This window comes from Pleurodeles waltl, chromosome 10, assembly GCF_031143425.1.
Source record: "Pleurodeles waltl isolate 20211129_DDA chromosome 10, aPleWal1.hap1.20221129, whole genome shotgun sequence".
Classification (NCBI taxonomy): domain Eukaryota; kingdom Metazoa; phylum Chordata; class Amphibia; order Caudata; family Salamandridae; genus Pleurodeles; species Pleurodeles waltl.
Window position 1 is genome coordinate 47,598,017 of NC_090449.1, and position 27,205 is coordinate 47,625,221.

General features: G+C 45.1%; 1 protein-coding gene across 1 annotated transcript in view; it reads left to right on the forward strand.

Moving 5' to 3' along the window:
* The window catches only part of LOC138262360 (extracellular calcium-sensing receptor-like), a 163,312-nt gene extending 136,956 nt beyond the window's left edge, over window positions 1-26,356 (forward strand). Inside the window, exons 4-7 of the mRNA XM_069212259.1 lie at window positions 5,960-6,796; window positions 7,070-7,297; window positions 21,452-21,575; window positions 25,461-26,356. Coding sequence (XP_069068360.1) covers window positions 5,960-6,796; window positions 7,070-7,297; window positions 21,452-21,575; window positions 25,461-26,356 — 2,085 coding nt within the window. The remainder of the gene's footprint in view (window positions 1-5,959; window positions 6,797-7,069; window positions 7,298-21,451; window positions 21,576-25,460) is intronic.
* Window positions 26,357-27,205: the final 849 nt, after the last annotated feature.

Below are 27,205 nucleotides of genomic sequence, written 5' to 3' on the forward strand. Positions count from 1 at the left end.
GCACAGCACTGGCAGCACCAACAATCGTGAAAACGAAAGATTTTCAACTGCAGTGAGTGATACATATTAAGCACGGCATTTACTTCAATGCATCTAGATAAACTTTGTGTTGGCATGCCAGGCAGTGTTCCCCATCCTCTCTTGTAATAACTAGACAAGACATCATATATTTATGTATTTTACCCAGTGATGGTCACCTGTGTGTATAGTCGGGACCACATTTCTAAAGGAAACTGATATTTTGCTAACACCTGATGCCGTTTGACATGAATATTGAAAAAAACAAATCTCAGCTACCTCACCTTCATCTGGGAAAGTATTGGGGGAGCCATCATGTGGAGACTGAGAAAAAGGGGAGGGCAAAAAAGGCTTCCCCCATTCATTTCTCATAGTAAAATTAGACAGAGACAGCAAAAATGGTGGAACAGAATTACATCTTCATCTATTACAATTCCAGCAGCTACATGATATTGTTGCAGCCATCTTAGTACTTGGGGACTCAGTCCCCTGTACTAGGAGAAATACTTATATGTATATATGGGGCAGGGTAGAGATACTTCAATATGACTACAATCACACACTACCACTGGGGGAACTGTAATCACACTGGCCCAGAAAGGCATTACATGGGTGGAGAGTGGGTGCATTTTAACACATTCCCAGACTTACTAAGAGTAGAAAACCAGGGAATGTGACAAAATTGTATGCCTTCCCAATAGAGGCGTAACAAGGAGAAATATCTTTATTCCTCCTGTTTTTGTGTAGAAAGGTGCCTCTTCCTGCACATAAATAAGCCTGCCTTTAATGCAGGCACCTTTACACCATGACTTAAGGGGGCCTGCTTTTGGCACTAGCAGCACGGGCTGCACGATATATTATTAAATAAGGTGCATTCCTGCCCTCCCCCTTTCACGCAGCACTGCAAGTTGTCTTGCTGAGTTGCATAAAAGTTTTGTAAATCTGCCCCACACTATCTCTGGGGGGATCTGGGCATCCCTATCATCACACACTATTTCTGTGGGTACCTGGGAATGTATATAATCAATCACATTCTATCTTTGTAGGAAGTGAACATGACATCACACACTATGGCCCACATGGCGGCTTTGGCAGTCTTTTTTGAAGTCCGCCAAAGCCACTGCAGCCAGCATACCCTGAGTGCTGGTGGTATTCTGGCCGCCTTTTTAGGAGTTTTCCACTATGCCAGCGGGCAAAAACAGCATTTCCGCCCGCTGGCACAGCAGGAAACTCACTACAACATTGACGCCGGCTCGTAATCTAGCCGGCGGCAATGTTGTAGTGCATCAAGTGCAACAGCACCCATCATGCTTTTCACTGCACGTAATTTGGGCAGTGAAATCCGTGACAGGGCTGTCCATGGGGGTCCCTGCACTGCCCATGCTAAGTGCATGGTCAGTGCAGCGGCCCCCATAGGGGCCCCCAGCGCCCCCTTTCCACCAGTCTTTGCATGGCAGTGAGGTTACCATGCAAAGCCTGGTGGAAAGGGGACTTGTAATCCGTAGGGCAGCACTGCTCTGACGGATTGCGACTGCAGAGACCGCCAGGCTGTCGACAGGCAGCAACCTGCCAGTGCCGGTGGTCAAACCGTGGCCCATGGTCATAATCGGGCAGTCCGATTCCATCGGGAGTGTGGCAGTCTTGAGACCGCCACACTCGTAATGAGGGCCTATGTCTTTGGCAACCATGGTAAAATTAGAATCAGACACCATCTCTGTGGGGACCTAGACATCCCTATAATCACACTCTATTTTTATGGAGAATTGAGCATGAGTATCATTACACACTATCTCTGTGGGGACCCTGACATTTATGTAATCACACACTATCTTTGTGGAAACTGCACATCCCTATAATAATACACTCTTTGTGGGGTCCTGAGAATCAGTATTTCCAATTTTCTATGTTCGTAATTCAAACCTCCTTCCCTGCAGAAAAGACACCACTTTCTCTTCTTTTCCTTCTTTATTCGATACACAATAGTTATGTACATCCAACCCTGGCAGGTCCAGACCGCAACTGAACTCTGCCAAAATTCCCTTCCTCAACATTCTTATTCTACTCATGTTGCTAAGAGATCATTACACATTCTAACTACATAACTTTAAAATACAACAGTAAGGACAGGTGTAAAGTAAAGACATGCATGCAACATGGTAAAAAGAGGCTATTGCACAGCGCAAGGCCATGCATGTTAATGTCTGTTATTTATTTAACATTTGAGGTAAAACACCTTTCTCTGGCATACCGGTGTTTACCATGGGCAGTAAATTACTAGCCTCATTTCCGATAATAGAGAAATGACATCCAAAATATGGCAAACCTTTTTATTTATCAGACCATGCATTATTCCAGTAGGGAGTGCATGGGAATGGACTGACTGGACTTTAAAAATTACAAAATGGTCTCAGTTGCAGACTGGATAGCTTTTATAAAGCTATACTCCCCAAATTCCTGTATATAATTTTAACAAAACATTCCCACCCACGCTGACTTTTTCTATAATTTATGGCCCTATCTCTGAGCTGGTGCAGACTGGTAAATATCCCCAGATTAATTAGAACATCCTTCCTCTGCATTCAGTCAATGCCGATCTGCAGGTCCTGAATTTGAACTAGTATGCAACATCAATCAATCAATCAACCACTGCATTTGTAAAGCGCGCTACATACCCGCGAGGGTCTCAAGGCGCTGGGGAGGGTGCTACTGGTCGAAGAGCCAGGTCTTGAGGAGTCTTCTGAAGGCCAGCAGGTCCTGGGTCTATCGTAGGATGGTGGGGAAGGCATGGGTCATTTGGGGGATGCAGCTGTGACCTCTGGCTTCTCCTTGCGACCCCTGGCACTGCCCTTATTACCTCTGGGCTCAGAGGAGGCAAATTCAGTGCCAGGAACACATCCTTATGGACCTTGCTTGGGGCACCATGTTCTACTTTTCATTCAGTTTTTTTATTACATTAATAGTGAATAATACATTATTCACTATTAGTGTAATAAACAATGGAGTACAGTTAGATGGAATATTACCCTCCTTGATAGCTGAGGGAAGTAAAAAACACTTTTAAATGTATATTGTGTGCATGATTGCAGGAGAGCGTGCTTCTGTAAAAGAGTATGTATATGAGAGAATGTATTTTTGTGTAAATATGTGTGTGTGTGTGTGTGAGCGAATGTAAGGACAAAATGGTGTGTGATGTCACTTCCGGTACCCCTGGCATTTTGCTGAATTGACATCCATGATGGAAGGCTCCTTTCATGAGATATTGTTCCACTCAGCCCTGTTCCTTCCACCTCTTGTTGAAGAAGCTGCCGCTTGCCACTTTTTACCAGTGGACTTTACTAATCAAATGTTTTCCTGGTTCTCATTCTACTAGAAACCCAGTGGCAAGCACTTTGGTTTTGAAACATACCACTTTGACCTCTCAATCTTCTGAGGCTTCTGGGTACAGATTTATCAAAGGATTGCATTGACATTGCATCACACAGGGTTACGCAAATCCAACACAATCCATAAATCAGATTTACCATGCCATGCCAAGTCACCTTTAGTGGCCCTGTGTGGCTTGGTAAATCTGAAATAACACAAGGCTGTGCAAGTCGCTGCTGTTGTACTCTGAGCAAGGAAGACGTTATGTGGGTGGAGAGTGGATGTTCCTACGCATCCACCCATGCTTTTTGGCTCATTCCCAGATTTACTATGAGTAGTAACCCTGGGAATGCGTTAAAATGGTACGCCTTCACAATAGAGGCGCAATGATGAGAAATATTTTTATTTCTTGTTGTCTCCCCTTTCTAAGTGTGCTGCAGAATGTAGCACACTTAGAAAGAGGAAAAAACCTCAAAGGATTGTTTTTGTACAGGAAAGTGTACTTTCCTCCACAAAAACAATCCTGCCTTCTCTAGAGGTACCCTTTCACTATGGCGAAAGGGTGCTTGCATTGGTGTTACACAGCACATAGTGAGCCAGTGCAGTAAAAGAGCAGGAATTCACCATATTTTGGTAAACATGGCACATTTCTGACCTCTCCATTTGATAAGTCTGGTCCGGGGCATTTAGGCACCAGCAAATTTTAAATAAACTGGCACAATCTTGGAGAATTTTGGTAATTTTGTGTTACGCCTAGTACACTATATTTGTGAAATTCCTGAAAGTACGTGTAAATATACACTGTTTGCAGTATACATTTAGTGCGACCATACAAGATCAGACTGTGAGAATTACCAGAATGTGACTGGTTGTAGTTTTTCTACCTTTTTGCACAAAAATGCATCATTGTGTCAAAAATTGAAGCAAGCATGCATTTGGCGCTAAAATATAGTGGGAGATGCATTTTTAAATTTTACATTATTATACTTGACATTGTTTAATTTTTGTGAAATGTTCTGAAATTAAGCAAACAAAAATTCCACTAATTTCTCATACCCCTTTGGTGGTATCCCCCGTGCTAAAAATCCTCTCGTACCACTGTCAACTGAATCTATGTTATGCCAACTGTTGTTGGTAAGGTTCTCTTGGTGAGCTTGGACTGTTATTTTTTTCAGACAGTTCTTTTCGGGCATTTATTTGCCAGTTGATTAGAGTCACCACAGCATACACTGTTGACATTTTTATATGTGATCTATGGTTCCATCCTTCCAAGGTGTTCCTTCTATCTGTATCTCATTGCCATTCCTAAAATAAGCACTACACCACACTTACTAAATACCTCCTTAGTATTTGTGCCAGTGGTGCCCGTGGTGTATCACAAAATGAGGGGAACCCCCTGCAAAATATACACATTGACCTTAGGCTGAATGAGGGACACCAGGAGGTTTAGTGGCCTCTTGAATGGTTAGGGGTCCCCCAGCACCACAGATGCTGCAGTGGCATGTGTTATGGCTCTGTCTGAGCTCTTTTTTTTCCTGATGGGGTTGTTGTCAGCACGTGATAGGTCAGATGAGTGTGGGGCTTCTGCTGTTCTCTTACAAAATCAGTCTCACTAAATAGTCAATATATAGACAAATCATTTGGGTTTAATTTTCCACTGGTGCATCTGGTGTCATTTATTTTTGACCTAGAACTGGTGTGACCCCGCTGTCAAACTCCAGAGGCAGACTTCTTACCTTTTGCATGGACATGCCCAATAATTTCTGTGTTCTTGTAGGGGTTTTTAGGTAAACTGGATAATATGATGGTGCTTGCTCCCCCTCCTTGCCAACTCTTGCCTTGTTGGGAGATGCCAGAGACTTCTAATGTTCAATCAGGAGATTTGTGCCACTTGCCTTTCTGTTGGTTAAGTGACATATCATTGTGAATTCATGGAGGGATATCCTTCCCCAGTTTTCAATTTGAACCATGCCCAGACACATGGGGCCAGATGTATCAAAGGGTTTTACCCATTCTGTGTCTATGGGAAAATGTGTTGGTACATATGGCCCATGGTCCTCTACGTCTTGTGAATTCACAAGCCAGCAACATCTGGCTCCCATTCTATTACTGTCTGATGATAGCATTTTCCACATCACAACCTACTGGCCTCTAAGAACTGACTTCTCTTTTTTAGATGGAAGGTTCTTAATTTCACTGGACTAGGGGGTTTGGGATTAGGGGTATATAATAGCATTACATTTACTATGGCACAAGTCTATATGTTTCTTGCAAATTGTATCACAATGCTGTGGCAACTGGGGCTGTTTGGACATTGAAAAATTGTAACCCACTCTTTTGCATACATTGTGCCATTGTTATTGATGTTTTGTCATGTGGGTAAAAAATAAATGAAATAAATTAAAAATAAATGTCCTTATTTTTAATAGAATGTAGGCATGTTGAATTATGCATGTGCAAAGTTTACAAGAGAAAGGTGAAATTACTCTAGAATACTCAAAGCAAACACTTACTTTTAAAAAATACTAGATTTAAGCATGCTAAATCTATGCTGAAAAACATGTTTCTTACAACACAGATCAGCTATGTTGCAGCCCTTCCAATCCTAAGTGACAAAATCCAGTTCCCGTCATTCTTACGTACTGTTACAAGTGCTGTCTTCCAGGTTGATGGCTTGATGCAGTTGCTGCTACTCTTTGGATGGACATGGATTGGAATCCTGGTCTCAAATAATGACCATGGCCTCCAAGGTAGTCAGATGCTCAGGGAGGAGGCTGCAAAGAATGACATCTGCATTGAATTCTTTGAAACTCTGCCCACACAGTCCAGCAAGGCATCCTTAGCCCATGCCATTAAGATTGTGCAAAGATCCACTGCTAGAGTGGTTGTGTGCTACACCTATGTCATAGATATAGCACCATTTCTAAAGGAGATATCTTTGCAATGGATCCCTGAAAAAATCTGGATCGGTGTTCCTAGCTGGGTTCCATCAAAAGTTTTCTCATGGAAGGACATGTGGTTTACATTAAGTGGCACTTTGGCACTGGCAGTGCGCAGAGGAGACATCCCTGGGCTCAAAGAGTACCTGTACAATATCAATCCACTGAGGGACACTGAGGACATATTCATGAAGACTTTTTGGGAAGAGGCCTTTAGATGCAGATGGATGAACAAGTATAATGAAACAAAATATAGGGAAAAAGAAGCTGAGCAGGCTCTCTGCAGTGGGACAGAAAATCTAAAATCTCTTGACGCTTCAGTGTTTGAAGTGAATGACTTCCGGTACCCTTTTTCAGCATACACAGCTATCTATGCCTTGGCCCAGGCATTACATGATCTGCTTCATTGTAAAGATCAACAAGGTCCCTTCACCAATGGTTCATGTGCAGATCCCAAGAATTTTCAGCCATGGCAGGTAAGCACACCAATAAGTTGTGGGTTTACTGTTTTCATGTCCTAGCTATACTTTCTAAAGAGTAGAGTGCCTTAAAACACCCCTTCCAGCTCATTTCCACAATACCTGACATCTGCCTACCTACAGTAGAGTGCAATTTACTGAAGCATGGCTCACTCTATAAGGTATCTATGGCCTCAACATGTCATTACAGATTGCAAGCTGCATAATGACTGCCCTTCCAAATTCTTTCTACATCCCCCCTAAAGCCCCACAAAATTAATTTTTTTGCAGATATTGCATTATGTTAAGAATGCACGCATGAGGAATTCGTCTGGTACCGAGTTATATTTTGATGCATCTGGAGATTTCCGATCATTCCTTGATTTGTTGTATTGGAACATTACATCCAATGAAACCAGAAGCTTTGTGAAAGTGGGGACCTATGACATCAATTCTCCCAAAGGCCTACGGCTGGTCATTGACAAGAGTGTCAGCTTATGGGGTGTAAATGGGACTCAGGTGAGAACCATTTTTATTAACTTTATAGAAACCAACATATTTGTAGAGGCAGGTTTAGAGTGACAGCAGCTTCTCCAAAATAAAATGACTCAGACTCATGACTTTATTACAAAGTAGTAAGCATTCCTTCCTTGCCCTGAAAGGAGATGGTAAAGAGTAAAATAGAATAAAATAAAGAATCTGTGGCCCAGAGCAAGTTAGTAAAAATAGAGGATGCATTAACTAAGAAACACACCAAATTTAGAAAAATGAAAATAAAAATAGTATGAGTTGTGAAGCTGTTTGCGCTGAGGTCAATGGTAGCCTTTGAAAGTGTATGTGAAATGGTTAACAAATCACACTACTATCTGAGTGTTGCTATGGGTCTTTTATGCTGGACCAAGGTGAAAATGTAGCCTGTTCCACAAAGGGCAACAAACCTAGCCTGCCATTGGGGGTTGGAATGTCTAACGAAGTAACCTTAACATTTATAGGTTACCTTTAAGATTAATTTTCACCATTGATACCTTCTCAAGCTTCAATCCAGTGATGTCTCCAGGAAGTGGATAGTCTTAGTATCTGCCCACCCAAATTGCAGAAGAAGTTTGTGCACAGAAGGGACACTCTAGAGAACCTCCTGTGTGAAACTTAAAAATGCTACCTAAGTGTTTATGTGGTTGGTCCCTCTCTGTAGCTGAGAAAAAAAGCAGTGTGATGAGATATATGAAATATGAGCCAGAGTAATTAACAGTAGCCCGGATTATTGCAAGCATCATCTTAATTTTGTTTTTAATGATCTTACTTGCCATTGCAAATCACCACTTATAAAGCTTTTCATTCCCATAAATGCAGATTTCTGTCATGAGAGATGATGCTGTGGATTGGACTGGGGAAACAGAAGGGCTATAAAAGGACAGCAGCAATGTGATTTGTGACATTGTGACATCTGCTTCCTTTAGCCTACTCAATTTGCCTGTTTTCTATGTTTTGCTTGAGGTGTATATCGTATTGTAATGTGGCCAACTATGTGGTAATACTGGATCGTTGATTTCTAATGTGTTCTGCATTTTGATATCTTGCCATGCAAGTAATAATTTAGTGACTTACAAAAAGGGTTTAAAAGTGTCTACATTTGTCATGTGCAGAGTAATACCTGACATGGGGCAGGTTGTTCTACTGAGCATGCAGATATAATAGTGAGCATGTGCTGTGTAATGTGTTGAACTCAGTCACTTGACAGTAGCAAAATAAACCATTGTGTCTTTCAGTAGGGTGATAGATACCACTTTTGTGATGTGTCATCAACTTAACTGAAACTTATATAACACAATTCAAGAAAACAGATCTTTATACATTATTAACCCATGATGAAAAGTGAAGAATATAATGACATAAGTTCAAATAAAGGGTCATGATTATGTTAGTTTTGATGATGGGTACAGGGCTTTGAATATATAAGAGAAATGTGTTGGGTGGCGGGCATAAATGGGTTTAGAACCAATGGACTCTTTCCATCAGAGATTCAGGGTGGCAGTGAGGTCGACAATTGTTCAGGAAGATACCATGGTTATGGTTGTATTGAACTGGGAAGTAAGAAACTTAGGCCCATATTTATACTTTTTTAGCGCCACATTTGCGTAATTTTTTGACGCAAAAGCGGCGCAAACTTCCAAAATACAATTGTAATTTGTAAGTTTGCGCCACTTTTGCGCCAAAAAGTGACGCAAACGCGGCACAAAAAAAAGTATAAATATGGGCCTTAAAGAATTTGAACACACGGCCTGCTTATTCCCAATGGTTGGAGTAGCAGAATTCAAGCACAGTTACCAGTTTTAAGTTGTTTCTACACAGTTACTACTTAAGAGCTCTCACAAAAGCTGAACTTTGACTGCAGGACAGATTAAAATGTTTTTTTAAGTCCTTTGTGCCTTCCTGTTTTTTCACTTTGTGGCTGTTGCTGTTTATGAAGGGATTTAGACATGTATACTTTACTTTATCTGATTGTCCTTTGCGATTTTACCCTTTAAAAACACTGAAATGCAATAAAAATAAATGGAAATCATGGTTCCTAGATGATCCTCTTTACAAATGGTAACTTCAGAAATTAGAGAGAACATAGCTCTACAATATGACACATAGGTCCTGACCTGTGCTACAAATGCAAGAGGAACATAATTAATATAGCCATTTTAAACGTGAAGGTAAACTGCCTATAAGGTATAGTTATATGAGTGAAACTTATCATGTCATAATAGGGCAACTGAGGTCTCTACCTAAATCAAAGTAACCAGTTTTTACATTTCTTCTATACAACAATCACATTAAGTAGGGGTTCCACCTTATTTGGAGTCAACCACCTCACTTCATATATTTCAGTCACCAAAAGATGAGGTGCAGGCAGAGTTTTCTCCACTCACCATGGTCAATTTAACAGACACAATTAGATTATGAATACTCACATTCTATGATGATGATGTAATTCTCTCTCATATATTGAAAAATAACTTCAACCAATAGCTTGTTATGCTGCATACTAAATAACTGTTTTATGAAACAAGCCAAATGAATTTCCAACTAAAAAAAACCTATGAATATCTTACGATCTGTTAAAAAGGTCAGAAGGCTCTCAATAAATGTGTGGCCATACAGTTAAATATTCACATTGTTCAAAAAGAAATCCTGGCGTCCTATCAGCATGGATTTTGAGGTGGTTGTATTACAGAAACTGCCACTCTCAAAATCCTTGCTGATATTAATTGCATGTTAGATATTGGTGCTGTATGCCCTTTTATCATTTTGGAACTATTGACAGGAGTGATCAACATAAACTCCTGCAGAACCTGTAGACTTGTATGTGCAGAGGTGGTGAGGTTTTGAGTAGTCCTGACACCTTCTTTACTTGTCAGTAAGAATTAACCTGGTTAGAGAATTGCACATCCAACCCACATTTGTGGTTAATGGTGTTTCCCTGGGCTTAATACTGGCACCAACTTTGTACAATCTATACATGAAACTGCCCATGAATCCTCATGAAGGAGACACTGTTAGTATTTATCAATATGCAGATAGCAGTCATACATATTTAAAGATCTGTTCAATATAAGGCATTATCCACACTGAAAGACTGTGATTTGATGAATTAAGGATGGATGTCTGCTAATCCCACTAAATAGAATCATGAGAAAACAAAGAAATCTTGATTAAACACCAACATGATTCCAAATTTAATGAAAAAGGTTAAGCAACACCTCTGAGTTTTTGGTTTCTATTACTTACAAAGCATAACCATCTATGCCTTACAATCAAACAATTGGTAGTTAATCGGAATCTGAAGAGCATATAGAATTTCACTTTGGAAACAAAATAATTATTTAAGCAGAGAAGGTTAATACTTTCGTTTTTATAAGCAGCGACTTCAATATGGAACTCCATAACTTTAATTATTAGATACAACAGGTTTTCAGAAGGAAAGAGAAAATCGGTTTGTCTGAACTTTACTTAAATTCCTTATTCAAGAAACTGCCAAATGACTATTACATTTCCTACATTTGAAATCCTATTCTTCTCTTTGCGGACTCCACTTTAATTCCTCACCTGCTGAAATCCTAACTGATACCCTTCCTGCATGACCCTGTCAGGATTACGTTGATTCCTCCTCCAAATGATTTTGCCTTTGTCTCCCTTTCACACCATTCTATCCCCTCCTTCTCCCCTGCTCTATGCTTGGTTTCTTTGATATGATACTCATGTGAAGATATCAATGGTGGTCACCCCTTCGCTTATCTTTTTTCTCACCCTACTCATGCTTCCTCTCCTTTCGTTTCCCACCTCAATCTATGAACTGTAAAAACAACGAATTTGAGTTCCTTTATTAATTGCCTTCACCCTTCTGTTTGTCTGTATGTTTCCTATCTTTCTTTTCTTACACTACCTTTGCAAATAAACCTTCCTAGGAACTTACTGGCATATTTGTTCTGTCACTTGCTTTTTCTTCCAGGTAATGTTATGGTTTCATATGTTCTGCATGTTTTTTTCTGCTCATTATAATAGATGTCTGATTTCATTCTAGTTTAATCTAGAGCAGTCTGTTGTTTTATTCAATGACATATTGCAGGACTACTTAGATTTTGGCATCCTGTTTGCAGGTTTGCATAGGATGTTGTCTGTGCCATCTGAACTTGGCGGTAGAAGCAGGCCTTTAGTTGTTCACTTGTTTCAGTCTGTAGGGATTGGTAGATCCCTTTTAGGACCCATGCAATAACTGCCAGCTTCCTTTATGACTTGCATGCTCGTGTGCTTTTGGGATTGCTTCTAATCTCCCCTTTTGACATCGATCTCTTAGGAGGAAGGAGTGAACATATGATAATTGCTGTAGCTTCACAGTGACTATAGTGCTCCTCCATCACCAACTCTGCCATTTGGCTAGAACATGCAATGGATACTCTCAAGAGATGGAGCAATTGATTGGTTGACTAGCTGAATATGCCTGTATGTTATTAGCTCTCAAATTATGGTGGTTGTTTCTCCTCTAAATGTTTTGATCATAACTCTACAGGCATATCTAAAACCATATTGATTTATTCTTCCTTTCATCTCACCTCCCCACTTCTTATTTTATTACCTCTCTTCTTTGTGATGTTATTGAGTTTTCCTATTTGTTTATACTCAGCTGATTAGATACAATCTTTCTTGTCATTCTAGTACCTCCATTAGGAACACTTAGGAATCTTTGAACTCTTATGAATAAATAGTAAAATTTGCCATTTATCACTTCTTAGTTTAATTGCCAGCATTTCCATGATGTTTCTTTGTCGCACTGAGGTAATAGCTGTCTGCTTTTGTATTTAGCATTTTTGGGTGGGCTTTGGAAACCATTTGTATTTTAACTAAGAGACTTTGGGGGTCATTTTGACCTTGGCGGACGGCGGAGGCCGTCCGCCAAGGTACCGCAGCTGAATGACCGCACCGCGGTCAAAAGACCGCGGCGGCCATTCAGACATTTCCTCTGGGCCGGCGGGCGCTCTCCAAAAGAGCGCTCGCCGGCCCAGAGGAAATGCCCCTGCAACGAGGACGCCGGCTCAGAATTGAGCCGGCGTAGTTGCAGGGGTGCGACGGGTGCAGTTGCACCCGTCGCGTATTTCAGTGTCTGCCTAGCAGACACTGAAATACTTTGCGGGGCCCTCTTACGGGGGCCCCTGCAGTGCCCATGCCATTGGCATGGGCACTGCAGGGGCCCCCAGGGGCCCCACGGCACCCACTACCGCCATCCTGTTCCTGGCGGGAGACCCGCCAGGAACAGGATGGCGGTAGGGGGTGTCAGAATCCCCATGGCTGCAGAGCGCGCTCCGCAGCCATGGAGGATTCTGAAGGGCAGTGGTAAACTGGCGGGAGACCGCCGGTTTACCCTTTCTGACCGCGGCTGAACCGCTGCGGTCAGAATGCTCTCGGGAGCACCGCCAGCCTGTTGGCGGTGCTCCCGTGGTCGGTGGCCCTGGCGGCCACCGGCCGCCAGGGTCAGAATGACCCCCTTTGTTTTTGTTCATGAAACAATGTAATTTGCCTCTTTGGGACAAATTAAATTTGGGGTGAAGGACTGTGTGGTACGGAATGTATTGTCAATGAGAGATTTTCCCAGCACTTCTGCTACTAAAGCTACCTTCAACCTCCCTTTCTGCCTCTCACTGGACTTGTCCACTATTGGTTGCTTTTCTTAAGTTCTCCAGGTCTTCAACTTCCTAACAGCATAATAAATAATTTCATCTTATTCTCACTTGAAAATAATGGCCAAGCTGGAGGGTCACCTAATGGATACTTCAAGGTGTCCATACTGGGTTTACTCTGCCGCATTAATTTTTCTGCTAATGCATCTCTTGCGCTTCACTTTACTCCTTCAACCCTCATACACCCATCCACCATTATTCTTGTGATAAAAATGCACTTGGAATGTTTTGCTGTTGCTAATAACCTTCGTCATTTGAATCACCAATGGGGATGGGGGAGGACAGCATGAAGACATGACAGAAAGACAAGAGAAAGGTACACTGTTGATGTAGACACTGGCATGCAGACTACAATTTAAGTTGCCAGTGGCATGTTCGCAAGCCTGGTATAGGAGGGGCTAAATACCTTCTTCAATATTCACATCTTAGTAGTCCTGGAGGCAATTGTAGAGCAGCGTATGCATCCAGGAGTAATTTGCTCTGCAGCTACTCTCCCATCACGTAAGATGCTGAACTTGCCATGGTTCTTTATTATTACAAAAGGTTGGGAACATCAAAAGTGCTCTTCAACTTCTGGTAACATATGTGTGGTATGATCCTCCATTTATTTTCCACGCTGTCTTTAATAGTGGTTATTGCTGTACATGTGTATTTACTTTGCAAAGTGGCCTTTAATTGTTAAAAGTGGGATTGTCCTTTAATTGCATCTTATTTGTGGTGATATCATTTTGGCACACTTAAATATGTAGTCAGCTGCACCATTTTCAAGTACTAATTCACATTTTTAGACCGCTGAAATCCATCACTGGCAAAACCACTGCTCTACTTATAATGGGATCTAGAACACTTTCAAGTAAACACATAGGCCCTCATTACAACCCTGGCGGTTGGTGTTAAAGCGGCGGTAATACCGCCAACAGGCCGGCAGAAAAAAAATTGAATTACAACCACAGCGGAAACCGCCAACATAGACAGCCACTTTAACACTCCGACCGCCACGGCAGTACAAACAAACCGCCAACAGACAGGAGGAAGACAATGTACCGCCCACCCTATCACAACACGGCAATCCGCCACCTTTTCCGGGGCAGAACCAACGCGAATAAAAACACGGCGGAAACAGTACACAGAAATGGAAATCACTCACCTCTCCACACCCCAAGAGGAACCAGGACGCCATGGAGCCAGAACTACAGGTCCTGCCGGCGATGGTCTTCCTGCTCCTCTATCAAGAGCTCCAACGACGGCGGCGATGACCATGGTGAGTACTGCGCCTACAACACAGGGGAGGGGGGAGGGAAAAGACAGTGACACACACATGCAACACGCAATACCCCCACCCCCACCCTCACCAACAACACCATACACACAAATACATTCTGAAACATTACATATACACCCCCCACACCCCCTTGAATAACGCAAGGACAAAAGGAATTGATTTGAACGATTGTAATCAATAAAAATCCAGTAGTCAAAACTCAAAATACAGTATATACAATTATGTACACCAACAACACAAGTCCAGACAGTGCACCAATCATTGTCCGTGGACCACTGGGCCCAAAATGCATGGGTGAGGTCCACACTAGATACCTGACTGGAAACGGAGAGAACACTGCTGGGGCATCAGACCGAAAATATACAGGCACCTCAGGGGGAGGGAGAGGGGGGGCACCTCAGCCTGATGAACGCACAACGCCACTGCTCCATGAGTGGGCTCCATGCCCATTGATGTATCCTGGGGAGTGCAAAGCCACAGTCTCTCAAGTCTCTCAAGTGGGTGGTTTGCCCACTGCATTATCCTGGGGAGTGCAAAGCCACAGTCTCTCAAGTCTTTTCAGTGGGTGATTGCCCACTGCTTTATCCTGGGGAGTGCAAAGCCACGGTCTCTCAAGTCTTTTCAGTGGGTGGTTTGCCCACTGCTTTATCCTGGGGAGTGCAAAGCCACAGTCTCTCAAGTCTTTTCAGTGGGTAGTATGCCCACTGCTTTATCCTGGGGAGTGCAAAGCCACAGTCTCTCAAGTCTTTTCGGTGGGTAATTTGCCCACTGCTTTATCGTGGGGAGTGCAAAGCCACAGTCTCTCAAGTGGATAACAGTCTACACTGGTTCTGGAGGGGGCTTTGTGCCCAGAGTGCTTCATCCTGCCAAGGACTAAGGTAGTGGATGTATCTCTCCACTGGTTCTGGAGGGGGCCTGGTGCCCAGAGTGCTTCATCCTGCCAAGGACTGAGGTATTGGATGTATATCTCCACTGGTTCTGGAGGGGACTTTGTGCCCAGAGTGCTTCGTCCTGCCAAGGACTGAGGTAGTGGATGTATGTCTCCACTGGTTCTGGAGGGGGCCTGGTGCCCAGAGTGCTTCATCCTGCCAAGGACTGAGGTGTGGATGCCTTTCTCCACTGAAAGTGATGCTTCATGGAAGCTGCCCAGGCTCCTGGAACTCACCACCAGCCTCAGACGACTGCCCACTGGGGATGGCAGCCATGTCTGCGGTGGTGCCACTGGCTAAGGATGTCGCGAGGCCGCGGCAGTGCTTCCGGCGGTGTCAGTCACGCCGGTGCTGGTTGCGGGCTCTGTGGCAGCGGTGCTGGCGGCGGGCTCTGTGGCGGCGGTGCTGGTTGCGGGCTCTGTGGCAGCGGTGCTGGCGGTGGGCTCTGTGGCGGCGGTTCTGGCGGCAGGCTATGTGGCAGCTGTGCTGGCGGCAGGCTCTATGGCAGCAGTGCTGGCGGCGGGCTCTGTGGGGGTGGTGCTGGTGGCGGGGTCTGTGACAGCGGTGCTGGTGGCGGGGTCTGTTGTGGTGCAGGTGGCAGTGCAGGTGGTAGTGCAGGTGGCGGACTTCTCTGCCGTACAGGTTGGCGTCGACGTGGACAGAAGGTGTGACACTGTCCCTCAGTCGGTGCCACCATGCCCTCTCCTGACCTGCCCTTTAGTTTCTGGCCCTTCCCCACCTTGGATGGTGGCAAAGCTGTCTTGCCACTATCCTCTTTCGTTTTCCCTGACCCCTTGGTGACAGGTGTTTTCTGCTTCTCCCTCTGGGATGTGGCAACTTTTTTAGCTTGGCAGGTGGCGGAATGTCCTTGCCCTCGCTCCGTGGCACACTGGTAGCTCTGATAGTTGGCGCACTCCAATAGCCCGCAGTTGCTGGTACCACTGTGCCTTGGGATGTGGTGGCTGAGGTGCTGGGTTGGGACCTGGAAAGCCTGGCCCTAGGGGATGGACGGGGGGAGGTGTAGGGAAGAGGTCAATATTAGCCAGGAAACGTTTTTTAGACACACTAGGACGGGTAGATGGAGGGGGCTTGGGGTGGAGGAAGAGGTAGTGGTTGTAGGAGGTGTACGTCTGCTGAATTTGGGTGAAGGTGCATGGGCCGGAGGCTGTTGTGAGGTGGATGGCTGTTGGGTGGGTGTGTGCCTGCGTTTTTGCACTTTGGGAGAAGGGCTCACTGGCACACTGGGAGAGGACACAGGGGATGTGTGAATGGTAGTGGGGGTGGTGAGTGCACATGAGCGGTGTGTGGTGATGGGCGTGCTGGTGATGGAGGTAGTGGCTGAACATGTAGTGCATGCAGGTGTGAGTGGAGACGAGACTGGGAGGGAGAAGGGAGACGTGGAGGAGGGGGTCACAGGGAAGGCAGTGGATGTTGGTATGTCTGCATGGGTATGATGCTTGTGTGAGTGCCTGTGGGATGTGTGGTTCTTAAGTTTGCCAGAGCCACTTTTGTGTGTTGAGGTGTGTGCCTGCTGGTCTGATGGTGTGCTTGGGATAGGCTGAGGTACAGGGGATTGGGTCTGGGTGGAGGAAGTTGGAGGGCGGAGGCTGGACACAGGAACAATGGCTGCAATCAGTGCTGAGGCCAGAGTCTGAAATGCTCTCTGTTGGGCTGCCTGGCCAGAATGAATGCCCTCCAGGTATGCATTTGTTTGTTGCAAATGCCTCTCAACACCCTGGATGGCATTCAAAATGGTAGACGGCCCAACAGTGAGGGATCTCAGGAGGTCAATAGCCTCCTCGCTGAGTGCAGCAGGGCTGATTAGGGCAGGGCATGAGGTGCCTGGGGTGAAGGAGATGCCCACCCTCCTGGGTGAGCAGGCATGGGACACACGCTGAGGGGCTGCTGGGAGGGCGGTGCTGGTAGAGGGGGTGGCAGCTGTACCTGTTGATTCGGGGGCACAGAGGGGCCCACCACCCCAAGGGAGCTCCCATCAGAGGAGGAGTCGCTGTCACTGCTGTCACCTCGTGTTCCTGCCGTGGAGCTCCCCTTGCCCTCTGTCCCACTGGTGGCTTTAGACTCCGTTGTGTCACCCTCCAGGGCCAAGTGGGATGCAGCTCCCTCCTGCTCCGGTGCCACTGTTTCTCCGACTGATGATGCTATTGCACACAAAAACAAGGGGACCAGAAAAAGGGGGGGGAGACAGAAGAAAGACATGTTTAGTGCATGCAACACCACTACTGCTGGCGGACACTACAGACACAGCAGCCCTCTGCACTACGCCATGCACTTATAGTTCCTAGATTATTCACATGCCCATGGGGTACAAGGCCTAAGCCCGATTGCTGCACACATGGAAGTCACAGGAGCCTGACTAGGTGTAGAAGGCACTAACCACTAGTGGGGTTGGGGTTCCACTGAACCTGCCTCACAAGGGACCTTGCCTACCAAGCTCGTCCTGGCCTAGGGAAACCAACTGCCCACCTCCCCCACCCAGACACCGCATAATGCGCACAGAGTCAGATGAATGTGACTGTACTCACCCCCTTGTGGCTGCTGTGAGTCCCTCAAGCGCCCATCCAACTCCTGATATGCCACCGCCAGGATCCGGAACATCAGAGGGGTCATGGTGCGACTGGCACCACTCCCACGTTGGGAGGCCATCCCCAGCTGGGCCTCCGCTGATTCCTTACTCCAGCGGCGAAGGTCCTCCCATCTTTTCTGGCAGTGGGTGCTCCGTCTGTGGTGGACCCCCAGGGTCCGGACGTCCTTGGCGATGGCACTCCAAATATCCTTCTTTTGTTGGGCGCTGACCTAGAGGAATAGTACAGGGTAAAGGGAAAATAATTACCCATCTGGACTGTCATACTCATTGGCCCACGTTGATGGGACACATGTGGCCTTGGTACCCCCCCAGGAGTGAACAGGTGTACAGAAACCGGAAGAGCTACCATTCGATGAATGTGCAGATGGTGTGTTTGGCCGACCAGTACATCTCCCATGTGAATGCCAAATTTCCTGGCACAGTGCATGACGCTTAGATTCTGAGGAATAACAGCATCCCTTATGTGATGGGGCAACTCCAGAGGCACCGTGTGTGGCTAATATGTGAGGACAAGGACCCTATACTGTGTGAATAGTTGTCTGGGGTTGTCCCTACGGGTTAGTGTGTGTCTAACAGTTGTCCCTCGAAATTTGCAGGTGACTCTGGGTACCCCAACCTGTCATGGCTACTGACCCCAGTGAGAAATCCCAGGACAAGGGCAGAGGAATGCTACAATGAGGCACATGGACGAACTAGGAGGGTGATGGAACGGACCTTCGGCCTCCTGAAGTCCAGGTTCTGGTGCCTCCATCTGACAGGTGGTTCTCTCTACTACTCACCAAAGAAGGTGTGCCAGATCATTGTGGCCTGCTGTATGCTGCACAACCTGGCTTTGCGACGCCAGGTGCCTTTTCTGCAGCAGGATGGTCCAGCTGGAGGTCTTGTGGAAGCTGTGGAGCCTGTGGACAGTGAAAAGGAGGAGGCAGAAGAAGAGGATATCGACAACAGAAACAACATTATCCAGAAATACTTCCAGTGAGACACAGGTAAGAAGATGTCACTGCCTCACACATCTCATACTATTGTTGGAGCTAGCATAAGCCTGTCATTTTCACTCAGTGTATGGACCCTGACTTGTCACTTTGCCTTTACATTTCACAGATGTGGGTCCCACTTTGTGGCCTCTGCTATATTTCCTCCAGCCCTACAGCTGTGTTTCATCGGTATGTAGACAATTAAATTGACATTGCTATATTACATAGTTATTGCAATTACACATTTGTGAAAGCACAGACTGACTCCAGATTGTTTTGTGATTGATGTGTGTTCATTTCTGTGCAAATAAGTGGAGGGGGTTGTAAATTGGGCTGGGGTGATGGTGGAGGAATGTCCATGGCAGAGTCCAGTCTATTTTTTTCACAGGTACATTGTCCAAAGGGGCATAGGAAGTGGAGCAAGGGCAGTTATAGGATGGACAGGGTGACAAAGTGGGACAGAAGGGTGACATTCAGGGGGGTCTCATTTCTTGGCATGGGTCTTGGCAATGTTCTCTGTCTTGTTCCTGGATCTCAGGGACCGTTTGCGGGGTGCTTCTCCATCTGCACGGGGTGGGGTGCTGGTGTCGTGGTCCTGTGGTGGTGCCTCCTGTCCACTAGTGCTGGTGGAGGTGGAGGGCTGTTTATCATCCAGGCTAGTGTCAGGGGCCCCTTGTTGTGCCACAGTGCCCCTCCTGGTGTTGACAAGGTCCTGCAGCACCCCTGCAATGGTGACCAGGGAGTGTGAATGGACCTGAGTTCCTCCCTGATCCCCAGATAGTGTTCCTCCTGCAGCCGCTGGGTTGCCTGAAAATTGGCCAGTACCGTTGCCATCGTCTACTGGGAATGATGGTACGCTCCCATGATGTTGGAGAGGACCTCATGGAGAGTGGGTTCCCTAGGCCTGTCCTCCTCCTGTCGCAAAGCAGTCCTCCCAGTTTTCCTTTTCCTCTGTCCCCTGAACCGTGTACCCACTCCCCGCAGGTCCCTGATTTTCTTGGGGTGGGGGGTTTGCCTGGGTTCCCTGTAGTGGTGGACACACTGCTGCTTGACGTGTCCTGAGGACAGAGGGATGGGCCCGTTGGGTGGGTGCTGTGGTGGTGCTTCTGAAGGGGAGGCTCTGTGGTGGCTTTTGCCAGTGTCAGGGGAACCGACTGTCTCGATGTCCCAGATGGGCCGGGCTGGTCATCTTGATCCAGTTGTTCAGAGCTGCTGCCATCACTGTGGGCCTCTTCTGTGGGGGGACTGGCTATGTCTGGAACATCCTGTCCGGTTACGTTGGGTATGGGTCCTGCAGGGATGTAAAGGCATGATTACTGCATCTGTGTGTGCCATCATGTGCAATGGGTGAGTGACCCTGTACTCCAGTGCTTGCATTCTTGTCTAGGTCCTTGTGTGATATTTGGTTTGGGGTCTGTGTGGGTATCTGTAGTGGACATGCTTTGGTGATGGGTGTCCATGCTTTGGTGTTGCATGCAGGGCTTGGTGTTGGGATGGGTGGGTTGAGATAGTGGGACATATGTGAGGTGTTGGAGTGATGGGGGTGAGGGTCAAGGGTGGGGGTATGCGATGGCATGCAGGTAGGGTGGGGGATATCATAGTTAAGTTGTTGACTTACCAGAGTCCATTCCTCCTGCTACTCCTGCGAGGCCCTTAGGATGCAGTATTGCCAAGACTTGCTCCTCCCATGTTGTTAGTTGTGGGGGAGGAGGTGGTGGTCCACCGCTAGTCCTCTGTACTGCAATCTGGTGTCTGGAGACTACGGAACGCACCATCCCCCGTAGGCCGTTCCACCTCTTCCGGATGTCATCCCTAGTTCTTGGATGCTGTCGCACTGCGTTGACTCTGTTGACGATTCTGCACCATAGCTCCATCTTCCTAGCAATGGAGGTGTGCTGCACCTGTGATCCGAATAGCTGTGGCTCTACCTGGATGATTTCCTCTACTATGTATGACCCTGACCTCCTCCTCAGAGAACCTGGGGTGTCATTGAGGTGCCATGATGTGGTGTGGGTGATGTGTAAGGTCGTGTCAGTTGTGATGTGTGAGGGGTTGTGTTGTTGTGTGTTGTTTGAGGTGCATGGATGTTGTGTGAGTGATGATGTTGTGTGTCTGTAGATACTAGTGTTGTTTCTGGTGGTGCCTCTCTCTGGCCTTCTTTCGAACTTTTGGTAGTAAGGGTTTGTGGGTGATGTGGGTGTGTGCTTTATATTGGATTGAGTGTGTGGGAGTGGTGTGTATATGTGTATCAGGTGCGTGTATTTTGAAATGTCCAATGTGGTTGTGTTTTGTATATGTGTGTGTATTTAGAGCGCGCTGGTGTGAACCGCCAATGGAATACCGCGGTTGAAAGACCGCCGCATGGATTCGTGGGTCGTGATAGTGTGGGCGTATTCCTGTTGGCGTGACGCTGTCGGTTTTGGTATCGCCAGTTTATCACTGACCTTTGGTGTGGCGGACTTATGTGGGCGTCTGGATTATGGCGGATTCCGAGCTGTGGGTGGTAATAGCCGTAGCGAAATTCCACTGCCGCAGCAGTGTGATGGCGGTCTTCTGCACGGCGGTAAACAGGATTTACCGCCAATGTTGTAATGAGGGCCATATTCTGCTTAAAGTTAGGGAGAGCTGGAATTTGGAAATGCTTAACCTCCTGTCAATATTTCAGGCCCCTCAGTCAGTCTGCAGTGAAAGTTGTGATCCAGGATCCTGGAAGTCTGCCATTACAGGACGTCCCAAGTGCTGCTTCTCCTGTGTGCCCTGTCCTGATGGAAGCATTACCAACAAAACAGGTGGGTTCAGTAACTTCCCATAATAAGGATATATTATTTAGTGGACAGATTCACTTTAGCAGACACTTGCACCTGAAAATCAGCCTACATTATTAGGAAGTGCCTCTCATGTGAAAGGAATGGAAATGGTCAGTGGGTTTATATGATGGTATAGGCATCTAAGAAATAATCTGTGTAGCAAAAAAAATACAATTGTGAAACTCTTTAACTAGTATGGCATACTAATAACTAAATAGTGCACTTATTGGCTCACAGAAAAGCAATTGATTATTCTACATATATCTCAATGAACATTATAAAATAATCTCACAAACCTAGAGAAAAAATTGTTCACAAAATAAAACACTTCAAGCCTGATTTAGATCTTGGCGGAGGGGAATACTCCATCACAAATGTGAGACATATCCTGTCTGCTTTGTGGCAATCTCATTACATCCTACGGCGATTGTATTATGGTGGGTGATATATCCATCATGTTTGTGATGGAGAATTCCATCCGCTAATATCTAAAAAAGGCCCTAGTTTCTGTACTTGACTCTTATATTTCAGTTCTGCTTCTACAAACAAAATCTTGCTACAACCTATGTTTTGTATGGGAAGAAACACTTCCTGGCTGACAAATGGGTATTCTGAATGTGGTTATAAAATCATGTTGTATGCTGTAATTGTAAGTCGGCTCTTTCAAAAAACAATCACCCATGCTGGAATTATGAGTTGTGTGCATTTCATCTGGAGTGGATATTTCCATGTGGCACAAACCAGAAATTCAATCCAGTGCCAAGGAACAGCTGGTCAAAAACATTTCGCAGCAGTTCCCATTTATACTCCAGAACAGGCGTTTTTCAAAAGTTTCTGAACTTCTATTAGTGACAAAATAAATATAGTGTGCACTTCTAAGGCCCTCAGGAGCTGAGTGGGGCACTTAGAGACTCTGAGTATGTCAGGCAGAGGTTACCATGAAAGTCCAGCTCAAGTTCCGGTTGCCACAGGTCAGCTCATATGTTCTAGGAAAAGCCCTCTTGCAGCTTGTTGTGACCCTTTTTCCTTGTAGGATTTTAATTATTTGACCCAGGGAGTTCACATCTTTGAACTGGGTACAAGAGCGAGCAGGTCCACTCCTTTAGGGCTCCTCTCTGGTGACAGACAGAAGGCCCAGTCCTGTTCTTCCTCATGTTCAGAAAGAGTTCTCAAAGGAGATTCCTTGCATCAAAACATGTATGCCTGGCAACAGCCAGGGGGTGAGAATGACTTGTCAGTAGTTTCTGTTTGCTTTAGCACAAACAGACCCAAAATGCCATGTGCTATGGCAGTGGCAAGATGTCTAGAACCTTCACCCACACTGAACCTGAACTGATGTGAAGACCACTAATCAATTTAACCAATGTCACTTGATAGTTCAGTTAAAGGAAAATGTGTGCACAAGACTCAAAATGATTAGTAAAAAAATAAAAAATTGTGTCTGAGTCACAGATCTAGTCTGAAAAAGAGTCTTCCTGAAGAAAAAGCAGACACCAATATTTGGCACCTCATTATGAGTCTGGCTGTCCATTGACCGCCAGACTCGATGTGGCGCTAGTACCGCCGCTGACAGGGGCAGTCCGACTGCCATATTATGATCTTGGTGGAGTCGCTATGTTCCGACCGCCGGCATCTCCAGGTTGCCACCAGCCGACAGCCTGGTGGTGGCGGTGGTCTTCAATCAGCACTGCCCTCCGGATTACTACACACGTTACCGGGTGCCTTTGCATGGCAGTCCATCCGCCATGCAAAGCCTGGCGGAAAGGGGGTGTCCCCATGGAGGCCCCTGCACCAGTCATGCACTTGGCATGGGCAGTGCAGGGGCCCCCATAGACAGCCCTGTTGCTCTTTTCACTGCCTGAATTACGGGCAGTGAAAAGCAAGGTCGATGCTGCTGCACCCGACGCACCACAACTATGCCGCCGTCTCGATTACTAGCCAGCGTCAATGGAGTGGTGAGTATTCCACTGGGCCATCGGAAAACTCATAATTGGTCCGGCGGGGGGAAAACCAGAGGGGCAGTTTTCCGTCCGAATGAGTTTGGCAGGCAGCGGAAATGAGGCTGTTTCAAACAGGCTTTCAATGATGCTCACAGGAACTTGTAAACAAAATTAATATAGTAGGTGGTTTGGTTTGATGACGTGAGAAGTGGAGAGATGGTCTTCAAACATATCAAGAACAGAACTTTTTGCCTGAGCAAGCTATTAACAGTTTATAATTTCAAAAGACTAGATGGGAAAGAGATGTTCTAATCATCATAGATGAGCACATCTGCTCGAGCACGATTAGCACGAGCCAAAGAAACATGGCTGCAGTGGTTTCAGTTCTAGGTCAATAAAATCATGTTATGTCTTCATTCACAGTTTCATTCCACTTTCAGTGGTGGTGATTCTCCGCAATGTAACTTTATCCGTAATACACAGTCCATGTGTCATACACTCAAGTTTATTGAAACTGAGCATTTTATTGTTGACCTTAATGGTGTAGTTTGATCCTGATTACTTGCACACTAAACTCACTGACTGGCTGAAGTTGTCACTGATTTACAAAAACTATAACACCCCACACTTAGGAGTACTGTTGTCAGGCCATCATAGCTAGCCCTGATGCTTTCATAGAGAATACAAAGACATTTTAAAGCTGACAATGCAGGCTTTCAAATCTAAACAGGACACTGGGTACTGCTTTGTAACACAACCTTTGTGTTTCATGCCTCCATGAGTGCCTGGGCAGGCTGTTTGAGCAGGCAAGGCATAGCTCACATGGGGTGGCGTGAGGGATGAGCTTTGACAATATACAACATATTTTCATGATCAAAAAATGATCACAAATGTTAGTAAACAAAAAGAACAAGAAATATCACAATCTTTCGAGCAAATCGCCGCAAATCTCTAAGCAGTGTCCATGGTTATTTACTATCAACAAACAACATGTTTATTGTGCAAATGGACAAACCATTTGGAGCAAAGCATGAAGAACATAAGAAAACTATAACATGAAATGTCTCAGAGTCCAATGTTAGAGTTATGGAAGTTGGAAGATATGAGTACCACAGTGTTAGTATTAGCACCTTGGGAAAATAACACCTTGTCAACTGGTGGTCAGAGTGACTCTGAGACATGTGCTCCACAATCAGTGGGGACTGCTGTCAGTGCCCTATGAGCCAGAATCATATCTATCCCAAAGTATAGAACAAGGAATAGTTGTGAGGTTAAAAACAATATCTGGTACCTACAAATGCATGAATGCCAGTTCTACAGGAGGGTAGCCTGTATCAGGTTCCTGCCTGCTAGAGTGCCAGGAAGAGCCTTCAGGTAGATGCCACACACTGGCTTCACTGATGGGGAAGTTGCTTTCAAGAGGTAAAAAAGCACCTATGTTGCGCTTTGGGCTAATTGTTTTTTCTGCTGCAGAACTACCCTACGCCCACTTTTCAGGTGAAACATGGTAAATTTCTCCTGTTTCAAAGTCACCCAGGAATTTTACATACCCCTTCTCCTCCTTCTATGTACGAGCCCTCGATCTATAATATGAGTGTTCTACTGGGATCAGGTCCTCCACAAATTGTGACATAATGGACGTACGTCTAGTGGAATCAGCATGAAAAACACTTGCAACTGTGGAACAGTTGCACTGATGTTTGGTGATTCTTTTCTTTACAGGTGATATTTAATCAAACGCATCATAAAGCACTGAGCCATATCCTGAACATAAACAATCATAAGAGGTACAGTTTGTACAAACTGTTCATTTGTCTTTGCACATTGAAGTTGATTTCTCTGAAACCAATTGAACATATGTATGTATTTCGACTGAATCATCTAATACATAACTCTACCATATAAAAGCTGTCATCTTTTTTCACAGACTCCCTAGACTGCATAAAATGCCCAATTGACCACTGGTCAAGCATACAAAAAGACAGATGCATTCCAAAGAAAATTGACTTCTTGTCATATGAGGAACCACTAGGATTCATCCTGGCTTTAATCTCCATTTTCCTTTCCTTTAATGCTGCTGGCATCTTGGGTACTTTTATAACTTATCGGCACACTCCAGTTGTACGGGCTAACAACCGCTACCTCAGCTATATTCTACTTTTTGCCCTCATGATGTGCTTCCTCTGTTCCTTGTTATTCATTGGCCAGCCAAGGAGAGTGACTTGTATGCTTCGTCAGGTTTTCTTCGGCATATCCTTCTCACTTGCTGTTTCCTGTGTGACGGCTAAAACAGTCATGGTCATCATCGCCTTTAAGGCCACTAAGCCCAACAGCAAGTTAAGAAGATGGATTGGCCCAAAAATGTCCTACATTAATGTCCTGGTCTGTTCATTCATAGAGGTTACTATTGGAGCCATCTGGTTGGGAACTTCACCAGGTTTCCCAGAATTTACGGAAGGTACAGACAATTTAAAGATTACTGCACAATGCAATGAAGGCTCCCTCCTGATGTTCTGCTGCATGTTGTTGTTCATGGGATTCTTGGCATGTGTAAGCTTTGGAATTGCCTTTTTAGCTCGTAATTTGCCAGACAGCTTCAATGAAGCCAAGTTCATCACCTTCAGCATGCTGGTATTTGTCAGCGTCTGGCTTTCTTTTATCCCAGCCTATCTCAGCACAAAAGGAAAATACATAGTTGCTGTTGAGATTTTTGCAATCTTGTCTTCTGGTGCTGGCCTCATGTACTGCATTTTTGCACCAAAGATTTACATTATCTTTGTCAGACCAGAGATGAACACAAAGGAAGTTTTAATAAAAAAATAATAACTTGAATGTGAACTGGATAAGGGCATTCATGGAATGAACAGGAAAGTTTACTAATAGATTAGATTGTACAGAATAAATTTAGGTTTATCGAGGATATGCAACCTGTGATTTTACTCTACCTTTTTAGGTTCTCTGTACTCAAATGTTGTCTCTACTGGCGTGTATGTTAAAATTGATGTGCAATATGTATCATGCTTCAAGAAGTCCTCATTCATCCTTCTTGTTAAGTATACTTTACTTAGAGCTGTGCCTGATAATCAGGTGGCAGATTGAACACTTTTTTTCTTGTTTTATATGTTTATTTTGTGCAATCTAACAGTGTTTGTGTGTGCAAAACACCCACCTTTTCTGTTTCACATTGCTTCAGCTGATAGGGAACATTTATATTTTGTTGTTGAATGTCAGAGGAGCCTCTGGTGCATCACTTCTACAAGCTAAGCATGTACAGTTCCTGGCAAATTCAAATCAGAACCTAGGCTTCCACTCTTATCAATGATTTCAAATGGAGCTCAATGGTTCCAATGAGGGGATTTCTTCAACATGGTGTTACAGATAAGGGTTCCAATCAGCTATGTCCAGACATGCCACATATATTCTTTAAGAGAAAAATAAATAAATACACCTTATAATTCGGGCAGATAAATGTTGTGAGGTGGATCATGGAATTAAAGGCTTTCTGGTTCATAGGCATGCAGTGGGTGTTACGTGGCTCAGCAGTAAATTACACAGAAATAACATTGAGCTGCATGAACGATAAGGAGATTAGATATATTGCTTATGGACTAAACAGAAGGTGTAACAGTGATCAACCTGCCCAACCAGATATAATAAAGGGAGAATAAGTTC